Genomic DNA, 12628 nt, shown 5'->3' with positions numbered 1-12628 from the left:
ATTTAATCATAGCTAACAGTTGGTTCAAGAATCATGAAAGAAGAGTGTATACATGGAAGAAGCCTGGAGATACTAGAAGGTATCAGACAGATTATATAATGGTAAGACAGAGATTTAGGAACCAGGTTTTAAATTGTAAGACATTTCCAGGGGCAGATGTGGACTCTGACTACAATCTATTGACTACGAACTGTAGATTAAAACTGAAGAAACTGCAAAAAGGTCGGAATGTAAGGAGATGGGACCTGGATAAACTGACTAAACCAGAGGTTATACAGAGATTCAGGGAAAGCATAAGGAAACAACTGACAGGAAGTTGGGAAATAAATACAGTAGAAGAAGAATGTGTAGCTTTGCGGAATGAGGTAGTGAAGGCAGCAGAGGATCAAGTAGGTAAGAAGACGAGGGCTAGTAGAAATCCTTGGACAACAGAAGAAAAGTTGAAATTAATTGATGAAAGGAGAAAATATAAAAATGCAGTAAATTAAGCAGGCAAAATGGAATACAAACGTCTCAAAAATGAGATCGACAGGAAGTGTAAAATGGCTAAGCAGGGATGGCTAGAGGACAAATGTACGGTTTTAGAGGCTTATCTCACGAGGGGTAAGATAGATACGGCCTACAGGAAAATTAAAGAGACCTTTGGAGAAAAGAAACCACTTGCATGAATATCAACAGCTCAGATGCAAACCCAGTTCTAAGCAAAGAAGGGAAATCAGAAAGGTGGAAGGAGTATATAGAGTGTCTATACAAGGGCGATGTACTTGAGGACAATATTAAGGAAATGGAAGAGGATGTAGTTGAAGATGAAATGGGAGATATGATATTGCGTGAAGAGTTTGACAGAGCACTGAAAGACCTGAGTTGAAACAAGGCCCATGGAATAGACAACATTCCATTAGAACTACTGACAGCCTTGGGAGAGCCAGTCCTGACAAAACTCTACCATCTGGTGAGCAAGATGTATGAGACAGGCGAAATACCCTCAGACTTCAAGAAGAATATAATAATTCCAATCCCAAAGAAAGCAGGTGTTGACAGATGTGAAAATTACCGAACTATCAGTTTAATAAGACACAGCTGCAAAATACTAACTCCAGTTCTTTACAGACGAATGGAAAAACTGGTAGAAGCCGACCTCGGGGAAGATCAGTTTGGATTCCATAGAAGTGCTGGAACCCATGAGGCAATACTGACCCTACGACTTGTCTTAAAAAATAGATTAAGGAACGCCAAACCTACGTTTCCATCATTTGTAGACTTAGAGAAAGATTTTGACAATGTTGACTGGAATACTCTCTTTCAAATTCTGAAGGTGGCAAGGTGTCAAACAGGGACCGAAAGGCTATTTACAATTCGTACAGAAACCAGATGGCAGTTATAAGAGTCGAGGGGCATGAAAGGGAAGCAGTGGTTGGGAAGGGAGTGAGACAGGGTCGTAGCCTCTCCCTGATGTTATTCAATCTGTATATTGAGCAAGCAGTAAAGGAAACAAAAGAAAAATTCGGAGTAGGCATTAAAATCCATGGAGGAGAAATAAAAACTTTGAGATTCGCCGATGACATTGTAATTCTGTCAGAGACAGCAAAGGACTTGTAAGAGCAGTTGTACGGAGTGGACAGAGTCTTGCAAGAAGGATATAAGGTGAACATCAACAAAAGCAAAACGAGGACAATGGAATATAATCGAATGAAGTCGGGTGATGCTGAGGGAATTAGATTAGGAAATGAGAGGCTTGAAGTAGTAAAGGAGTTTTGCTATTTGGGGAGCAAAATAACTGATGATGGACGAAGTAGAGAGGATATAAAATGTGAACTGGCAATGGCAAGGAAAGCGTTTCTGAAGAAGGGAAATTTGTTAACATTGAGTACAGATTTAAGCGTCAGGAAGTCGATCGGCCACTGCTGGTCGCTGATCTAGACCTGCGTCCGTACCGCGTGGACGTCCAGAACCTGGTCCGCGGGTGTGGGAATGTTCCACATACCATTGCTGAAAGTCATTATGTCCAGTAATCAGTCGACACATCAATCAAGCTTTCCTTAGGCCCACAGTGCGACACCGTCCAAATGGTTGAAGCTCTTCAACACTAGTACACATTCATCAGTGATGTTTGGTTTGTGATGATGTTTGGTTTGTGAGGCGATAAACTGCGCGGTCATCAGCGCCCGTACAAAGTCCCAATTTTTACACAATCCAATTCAGCCACTATCACGAATGATGATGATGAAATGATGAGGACAACACAAACACCCATTCCCCGGGCAGAGAAAATCCCCAACCCGGCATTCATCAGTGGATTAGGGGGACATGGTTATAGACTAGAAACGAATATTGCAGAAATTGTTTGACTCTGAAATCATCACATTTACTGCCCACAGAGTCAAAACACATGGTGCCGTCTGAGTGCCTTCTTATTGCCGATGACAGTGATAGAGGAATCACTTTTACAATCCGTTAGGATGAACACATTATACCATCGTGCCACAAAACACAGTGTTTGGGGCATGGGAGTCTATAGAAGTTTTAGCAAGAGGGAGTATGATTCAAAAATTGACAGCTCTTTTGTAACTGATTCGGTGAGACTGAAATCGTGCCTTTCTCCTGAAAATAAATCTGAGAAGGATGATGTATAACTTAAAGTATCTCGATTCTTTTTTAGTTACCTACTTAGTATTTTTAAGGTGAATGCTTTGGTATCGAAACGATAAGCATATTTAATACGGTACGTAAAATACACCCATTTAGTTGTTAATGTGTAAATGGCTCAACCCTTTTGATCCAACGATCTGAAATTACATCCACATGTGATTAAATTATTTATTATAATTTACTGATACTCACGCAGTTATGTTAGGTTGAAACTCATAATTAAAATATTTAAAAAAATTGAATGATTGAGTAAACCCAGTTGAATATCAGCAAATACGCCACATTAATACCCGTCGATATGGCACAACAGGAAACAAACTTTAAAAAAGGCTTATTGGTCCTCAGTGCCAACAATATTATTTTGTTTATTTATAAAACGCTTTCGTTCACTTTCATGGATTTATTGCATTATTTATATGTTAACTCTAGTCCAACAAAATGTGTTTAGGAAGCTACATTTCTATGGCTTGGTCAGCCACCGTGCAGCACAGGGGCCCATACACGACTAGGTGAAAGTCGGAAACCGCCAGAAAACATCCGCAAACTGGCCGATAAAATGAACATTTGGCAACCTAGAACTGCACTAAGGTACTCCTCGTCTCTCCGTTTCGTCACCTTATTGTGCAGCATGCCACCTGGAATTCTTTCAACCACAGATTTTTAGACGGTCTCGTGGAGAGCACATTTTTCAACCTTAAGATTTCATCTTCCTTTCCCAATCTTCTAACGGAGAATGCGATGTCTTTTTTTCTGTTGGTGTATTAGGAATTGATAAGAGATGCATACGACTACGATATGTATGAGGAATTCAAATGAAAACCGAACAACCGCCACAACAGGACTACGGAATGGTTCCATTCAGAGGTAATCACTACACGCGTTAAGACATTTATCTCACTGGAAGATGAGACGATCAGTTCCTGTTTCGTAGAAACCGGACAACCGTTGACACATCCACAGCTCCTGGCGCTCGTGCACTTTCCTATCAGACAGAAACTGACATCCACACATGTCTGTCTTATAAAGTCGCCAAAGATGTGAAAATTACATGGTGGAAGATCCGAGCTGGACACTGGATGTTGCAGTGTTCCCCATTCAAACTACTTTAATGTAGCCCTCGCCCGATTGGCAGTGTAAGGAAGGGGGGGGGGGGGGGGGGAGGGCGGGCGTTGTCGCGCAGCAGGATAATTGATAATTCCGCCCGATAGCATTTCTGGGCGTTCTGCATTTTTGGGCGCGTCACGCTTTCCGCAAGGTATCTTCACAGCGCAGCATATTGACTGTGGTTTCTGATTTCTACAGACAAATGGTATACTATTGTGGAAACCCACGGAATCTAGGTCTACGTGAGAAGAATGCGAAGCCCCAAATGTGGGATTGTGGTCCAGTAGCACGCCCAAGGGCGACTGTAAGACGGTGTTGGCTATGAGTACAGTATTTAGTGTCGGGATTTATACAATGCAACATAGTTTACCTGTGGTGTATACTGATGACAACAAAGTAGCACGTGTGGCTGGGAGCTGATGACATTCCCGAATGTGTAGGTGTCAATGATGCTTGGCGTGGAAAAGGAGTGCATAGTCAGCAGAGGTGGTGTCGTGCAGGATGCCGACCCACAGGTCTGCAGGGGTTTCCCGTCCAGCCGGGATTCTAACAGCTTGGCAAACCAGAGCACCAACGTGCTCTCATGGTCATAACAGTTTGCACCCTGCTCAGCGGCCAACAGTTCTGCATGGTACGGCAGTAGTCATGCAGAAGTATGCCCTGGGCTCCCAACAAGATATGGCCAAGACACTGGTAGCACAAGCACAGCCAGGGCGCAGGACAAGTGCAGCTCTCCCGGAAGGTGTGAGGTCAGCAGCTCGCAGGATACCGTTAACTGACCCCCAGTGGGTCGTTGATAGAAGGCACTCAGATCTTCTCATCAATGGCAGCAAAGATGTCAGCAACAGAAGTCCGCAGCAGTGATGTGCATCAGGCTGTCTGTCTGTTTTCTTGTAACTGACATTATTAGACGAATGATAGGCTGCTCTTTTGTTTTCTTTCCTGATTTACATTTCAACTGAGACATTGCATTCGAGCCTGTTTATTTAAGCTCTGTGCTTGTCAGGCAAAAACCGTAAAAATAGTTTTTGTTCATGCTGAATTGCATTCTTTGTAGCAAAATTCTGCTCCCCTTCAGAAACAATCTCATTATACACGTTTTACATTGACAGTTGTACACAATACATATTTTATTATTTGGCTATTCATGAGAGCTGAACCGCAATGTTTTTGTTTGGCTTGGCTTCTTAATTCTATGACACTGCTTCCTAGTTTTCATCCATTGAATTCATCTGGTCTAACCCTGTGCTATCTTAGTTTACTCCTTATGTGATAACATAAATTAACAGTTTAATTACTTTGTACCTTTAATGCTTATTTACATTAGTAAGCCACTCGAAAGGTATCTGATGTGCCAGTAAGTCACCGGGATGGACAGTTTTATATTTAAAGCAAAAGTAGAGTAAACAAACTGCTACTAGAACCACGGCAACACTGGTGGTCGTATCACTTAGAGCCGTGATGTTATAATGTTATCTACGCGGTACTGTTGGATATGCTAGAACATTCTTAGCATGGAAATTCGTCCTCTCTGCAGTGCTATAAGTTCGTCAAATTAGTCTAATAGGTCCGGGTTCAAGGTGTTGTATAAACTAAGGTATTTCATTCGTAACACTTCGAAACGTTTTTCTATTCAGTTTAATGCAGAGAGTGAAACTACATTGTAGCCATGCAGGCGACTGCAGGTGGGACGTGAAACTGTACTTCTGCTAAATCAGAAGTTGTACTACTGATGAATGTAAAACTGTTCAATAACTTTATTTTTATCATGCTCTGGGTCTTCCATTCTGTAATAATTACTGTTTCTGGCGAGAAATAACAAGTCCATCACCTGCCCACACTCTGGAACTGAGATGGGTCTTCACTTCACATTCGATTTCCCTAAGAACAACTATATTTCACATGCGTGAGTGTCAGCCTGTATCACTCTGCCTGGGAAAACTGCATTATTTAAGATATTTTCATAACTTTTTCAATTACATAAGAATGTAAGTTTTCCTGCTCTGAGATTATCAATCTTTCCGGAGTTGAAGAACGGATAGTCAGTTGTGCATGTGAGGATAGTATCAGGGGCTCAAGTGGGCATCCGGGATGTTTCTCTTACACGTAAAATAAGGACTTCTAGGATTCAGAGAAAAATGGGTTTTATTCGCAAGGACAAACATTAGGCGGTAAAGTACTCACGAAAACTGGCTACGGCCGAAGAGTGAACGGCGCATGGGAAGGACTGGCGTACACGTATAGAAAGGAAGCTGGGAGGCAAGAGAGCTACCCGATGTTGTGGCCGCTAAGTCGCTGACTGTCTTGCGTACCTCACGTGACGGCTCTCCATCTTCCCATTGGCGGATTTGTGACAGAAAGTTGGCGTCCCTAGATCAGCGTCATAGCGGAGTAGTTTACGTAACTGATCACGCCACTGCCTGAGGCTAAGTTACAATCAAGGAGGAAGAATACAATAAAAACTTTTACCATTACTAATCCTTCCCCATCGAGTGAGAACCGGTTAGGGGTTTGTGATTGTGACAGTGGCTGACACTATTCACTCTTAATGACCGATTCAAAACACTCATCCGGCCGCGGTGACCGGGCGGTTCTAGACGCTTCAGTCCGGAACCGCGCGACTGCTACGGTCGCAGAATCGAATCCTGCCTCGGGCATGGATGTGTGTGATGTCATTAGGTTAGTTAGGTTTAAGTAGTTCTAAGTTCTAGGGAACTGATGACCTGAGATGTTAAGTCCCATAGTGCTCAGATCCATATGAACCAAAACACACAAAAACTTTTTTTAAAAAAAAACTTATTATGAAATATGCAGCAGGGACAGAGAGTATAAAGTACGAGAATTTACCTTACAGTATCATTATCCAGTGGTGTCATTTGAGTTGCTGTTCATTGGAAGTTTCTATTAATATGGTTAATGTCTTTTTTTATACACACTTGGCGAATCAGCCGGAGTCGGTGCAACGGCCAGTAGTGGACTGCGTGCGTGGAGCCAAGGCGGTGGTGGGCGCGGTGGCGGCGACCACCTGGGCTGCAGCTGAGCCGAACTGCATGGTCACCTGGGCTCTGTAATACCGACCCGGACTCCACGTCGCTAGAGTGCCGGCTGTCCGAATGAGAGCTTGTCAGGTACCAGCCACTGCAACTCTCGCAGGCGGGAATAGCGTCAATGGAGGCTCAAGTTACTAACAATAATCATGGGTTAAACTTACGGCAAGAGATAGATTTAACTGCAGACTGCTCCTCTAGGAGGCGTAACGGGCAGCTGAACAAACCAGGCATCAAACGTTTTCATTAAAAATAGCTAGTTTGTTTTTATTCCCGAGATCTGACAACTACTTGCCAATAAAATTGTTTTTACCAAATTTGCATAAAACTTGAGTACACAGTTATAAAAAACTCTACAGCTTAACTAACTGGTAGGGCCGTGCCTGTGAAGTGTGACTCTTCAGACGTTACGCACGGTATTCACCGTCTGGCTGTGGATTTCGTACAACCTGTGGTGGCGATTCGCGGGATTTGCGGTACCCATATTTATCCAAATTGCATACAAAGAAGCCAGTGGCCACTAGAGCTACAGACACAGACGTAACGCTTCAAATGACTACTCTATTGGAATAATTCTGAGTGTGTCATTCAGAAATGTGTAAGGAAGCAAACGTAGCGATGAAGGAACACAGATTGCCACAGCCGACAAGCAGCAAAGTTTTATTTCTATCCCTTAAGGTGAGGCATGCGTTACCGAGGTGCAAAGCGTTCAATATCTTCGTAGAGTTTCACTTTCTGACATTTAAGTAATGTACTTGGTTAATCTAGTAGGACACCGTTGACGCCTTACGACAAAACACTGAGAAAGTGAGATGGATCACGGCATCAAAACAGGAACGATACCTCGGTATAAGGTGGGTGGAAAATAATGTGATAATCTCACTAACTGTGCAGGGTCCCGATTAATCCGGCTAGCTCCTCAGACACAGAAAAAAGAAATACATAATAGAGCTGACAACAGGGTAACTGATAAAAGCGGGACGGTCAAAAAATTAACTGCACCAAGATGCGGTCATGGGTGCTAATTGGCAATTCCAGCAGAACGGACGCACATGTACAGTGCCCCGTGAGTAGCATAAATAACCGTGTCGTCACAATCAATACAGGCTTACTCGGTCCACCGTAGAAATCAACAGGTGCATAGTCTCACGTCGATCGATATATTACGCGTTTCTGCGTTTCCGGCTGTCCAAGGGCGTAGTGGCGTGGCCACTCAAGAGTTCGTTGCAGGCCGGTGCGTCTTGTTTTGGCATACGCCATACAACTTTTGGCGCCACCTTTAGTGACACTGATCCGCTATGTATGTTAGTGCAGGTATCTGTTACCAGTTCTCAGGGGCTAATCTTTTTATATCTCCTGTTTTACTGGGGATTGCTACTGCACCGAATTGGTGAAGTAACACGTATCATGGCACACACATTCTACGTGGATTCAAGGCGAAAAGTATTTGTTGCATAAAGTGCTCTGCGTACAAGTCTCTCAGTGAGAGCAAATAATTGTTTACAATATCTCCATAAGGAGGTATGCCCTCGTATCTGTTGTTTCCCTCGACTGCTATCTTCAAATCAATAAAGTTGAAATAATATGAAATATCCATATGTTCTATTTCCCAATAGATCAGTTTGAGCCTCCTGTAACTGCATTGAACAGTTTTATACATGACACAATAAAATAAAAACAAAACTACCCTTCAAAGTGGGGAGGCAAGCTCAGAGAGAGGGGGTAAACTATCAGATAAAACACACAAATGCATAATAAAATACAAAACCTTGCCGGTGCAGCTCCAGAATCTTACGCTAAACTCAATATACATTTTCACATATATTTCCAGTAGCTACTGCAGGGGCTGCTACGATAACCTTTCTCTCGATATCTATGTTGTCATGTGCTTCTGCTTATAGGTTTCACGTGAAAGTATTGAGCAGTGTGAGCCCCACGGTTCTGCCTATAACTTAGTGCGTCATGAATTCCAGTATTACTTCTACTTGTTACCAAGACATGATCTTCTTAACAATGTTTGGCTCTCGCAAATGCTTTAATACTGGTATGATATATTCATTGATCATCTTCTATTATGTGTTTCGTTTCTTTTTCCTTGCAATCCTTATTCCAGTAAGCGATCATTGTCGGACTTTCTGGTGATTTCTTCAACCTACCTTCAATATCCCGACGACAGTTGCGCCGCATTGAAGATATTCGCAGAAAGCAGCATATGATTTTCCAGTGACGAACTTACCTTGAAGTCTCAATGAAACCTGGTAGTCAAGGGAAGGCAGGATTCGGTTACGATTGTGTACGGGGCCGTAATCAGTTACTATTGGTTGCCTTTTACGGTTACACACAATTTATTTTAAATCAGTAATTTGACACTCAATAATAAATGAAAATACCACACGTTATTAATGAAGGAATAAACAACTGTGTAAATAATAGTGTTTTCAGCGAGTTACAGTTTAACAAATCACCATTAAATACAGATACAGCAGATAATGTTTTAAAAGCAAGTCACTGTGATCTGGGCAGAAGGCCTTACACGCCAAGAATGGCAATAAAGTAAGAATTGTTTAAAACTCGCTGCAACTTACAAATTAGGTATTGAAATATTAAACGCAAGTCGCCACAAACACAGAAGAAGGCATCAGACGCCAGGAATAGCAGTAAATAAGGTTTTAAAGGCTTGCTGCGTAAATACATGTACCAAATTGGAAATTTACGGCAAGTGAGCACAATCACGACTGAAGGACTTACACGCCAAGAATGGCAATAAAGTAAGAATTGCTTAAGAACTCGCTACAATTTATAACCTACAGATATCGAAATATTAAAGCTGAGTCGCCACAAGCACAGTAGAAGGCATCAGACGCCAGGAATGGCAGTAAATAAGGTTTTAAGGCTTACTGTTAAAATACAGATACCAAATTAGAATTTTAAGGCAAATGACGACAATCACGGCTGACGGCCTTACACGCCAGGAACAGCAATAATAAAAAAATTTAGAAACCTGCTGTAAAACAGCAAATAGAAAAGCAAAGGTTAATTAAAAAAACAAGCAACTGATCACCAAGCGGGTGAAATAAGATGATGGTAAACTTTGTAACACAACCCTTAACATCCACTAAACGCTACACTGCTGGATTTATTGCGAAAGGTGACTAGAACTATTAACTAGACATGTGCAACCTTTAATGTAGGCATTAAAAGGTATTGTAATAAAAAAAATAATAAAACACAAGGACCAGTACATAAGTTCGTTAAAGTGTACTGAGGCAGATTATAGCCACATAAGGCGTGGAATGAAGGAGCATTACACTGAACTACTGGCGATCAGATCTCCTTTTAGAACACACATGTCTTACAAGAACCAAGAGGCCACAGACGGTGCTCCAGGAATCGACCTCTAAGAAGGTCCGGCAACAAACACTTACGCGAGAAATGAGATAGGCAGCCAAGAGTTGCATTCACTTCATAAGATGGTAACTCAAATTAGTGGAAATATAACGAATGACCAATGACAATCTTGCTGAAGATACCTGACGTCCGATAAACCAAATGCAACGATGGAACAATACGCCAAAGCCGGAACCAGCCATCTGCACTACGTCCCCAAAATACAGTGCTTAGAGCGCCCGGAACGAGAAAGAAATCACTACCACCAGAGTAGAAGAATCACCAACTGGCCTACAATCAAGAAAGCTGGCAAAACTACACGCCTTACCGGACAGCAGTTACATACACTTACCCCCCGGTGTGAAGGCATTGCTAATTACGCGTATAAAAATTTTTTTCGTGATTTTCATTGGATTTCTATTCTTTTCCTTTTGTTCATATGGGCATTTCTAATTGCGATTATGTAACATTCTACTGTGGTTTTTAAATGTAAAGATGTAATTGTGATTATTTCGTTTGCCAATGGATAAATATGTTTCTAGCATTGTACCTGTGGTAAAGTTTCTAAAGTTCTCTTTTTGAATATTATTAATTGTGAAAAATGCAGTCAATAACATTTATAAAGGTTTATGTAATTTACGATAACTATATAACACCTATAGACAAGGGACAGCGATAGTGATATCGAGAGTTGAAAGGTTGTTGCATAGTAGAGGGGATGGTGGATGGCGTGTCTGTGAAGCGTGCGCGGGAAAAATAGTACTGTGTTCCATGAAAAGCATACGTAATTGTATGGACAGTGATATCGAACTATCAGATTTTTAATTCTCTTTACCACTTCGGTATGTAATGCCATCGCCAGCGAACTTTAAGAACAAATAAACCGGACTGTGAAAGTGCCGCTAACATTACTTTGTTGTGGCCGACACGAACTGTGCCTTTATTCGAATGAACTTTGCTGGTATTGGTTTTGGGTGGTGGAACTGTTGAATATCACATTCTATCAAGCCATGAGAGTGAAGACTAACTAACTGTGCAATATAAATGGTTTTCAGTGACGTTGTCGAAGTTTGAAATGCGAGAACAGAGTGGACATTGTTTACGGTGTGTTTCACATACATGAACAATTCTATGAACTGTGTATTTGTGGCTAAGACTATATGAATGTGACGAACCGTGTAATTATGGACAATAGCGTCACGGATAGTGCATAAAGTGTAAAAACGAGCGATGTCCACGACATGTACTTTGAAAGAGAGGACATGTCAACAACGTTCGTATACTGGCGTCTTGTGGTTTGTTAATCACCACGGGGTTAATGATACAGCTGTGCCGGAACTTTATTTGCGTTTCGCCGGAGAAGATTAACCAGCGGAACTGTCTGTATCCTGCCCTCATCATCGTAACCCGCCGACATCGTGCTGCCTAACGAAACGCTTCGTATGCAACAAAAAGTTCAGGGATTTCGCTGAACGCTATCCCCTGACCTAGAAACGTTCTTTCTCTATTAAAAGTGTAAGAGTTACAGACTCTGTTGAATTAAATTCTTTGTTTAGTTTGTTTGATTTCTGCTAACGAAAATAAAATTACAATCAGTGAATTAAAAGTTGCCTGGTAGTCATTGTTGAAACACCAGTAAATATAAACTTCTTCCTCTCATTAGGACTAATTCTCCTTGCATGTCAAAATTATTGTAGTTATTTTATGTAGTTTTATGTATTGTTATGAGACTAGATATATGACAGTAACTAATAAGAGTATTTTGTCGCGAAATATGGCTTCGCGCGAAAATTACGGCGACTGCCATAATTGCTTGCGTTCTGACCAATAATGTAAAAGCTGCTATTCCGGTATTGGTGCTTTTCCTGACGTGAGCGGGAATTATAAATGTCAGCTGTCAAATCACGTAGTGACAGTTTACCCAGTAATAAAAGTTTTTTGATATTGTATTGCTGCGTAGTATTAGGAGACACTGGTTATACTCAAATGTGGGTGACTTCAATATAAATTATATAAGTGGTTGTGTAAGGAAAACGATGCTGGTAGACCTCCTTAATTCATATAATCTTATGCAAACCGTATTCTTTCCAACGAGAGTGCAAGGGAACAGTAGAACAACCATAGACAATATTTTTGTTCATTCGTCATTACTAGAAGGGCATTCTGTTAGCAAAATGGTGAATGGCCTTTCAGATCATGATGCACAAATTTTAAGTCTAAAAGATTTTTGTGCTGCAGCACGTTAAATATAGTTACCAACTTTTTAGGAAAGCTGATCCAGTTGCTGTAGAGACTTTTGTAAACCTTATCAAGGAACAAGAGTGGCAAGATGTTTATAGTGCTGGTACAGTAGACGATAAATATAATGCTTTCCTCAAGACTTTTCCCGTGCTCTTTGAAAGTTGCTTTCCGTTAGAAAGTTCAAAACAGGGTACTAGCAC

The 12628-nt window shown here is 41.4% G+C and overlaps 1 protein-coding gene across 1 annotated transcript in view; it reads left to right on the top strand.

Moving 5' to 3' along the window:
* The first annotated feature begins 4398 nt into the window (after nt 1-4398).
* Nucleotides 4399-12628, top strand: part of LOC124788832 (zinc carboxypeptidase-like) — a 119303-nt gene continuing 111073 nt past the window's right edge. The window contains exon 1 of the mRNA XM_047256114.1: nt 4399-4502. Coding sequence (XP_047112070.1) covers nt 4399-4502 — 104 coding nt within the window. The remainder of the gene's footprint in view (nt 4503-12628) is intronic.

Source organism: Schistocerca piceifrons, chromosome 3, assembly GCF_021461385.2.
Source record: "Schistocerca piceifrons isolate TAMUIC-IGC-003096 chromosome 3, iqSchPice1.1, whole genome shotgun sequence".
NCBI classification, from domain to species: domain Eukaryota; kingdom Metazoa; phylum Arthropoda; class Insecta; order Orthoptera; family Acrididae; genus Schistocerca; species Schistocerca piceifrons.
This window is presented reverse-complemented; position numbering and strand designations above follow the sequence as displayed.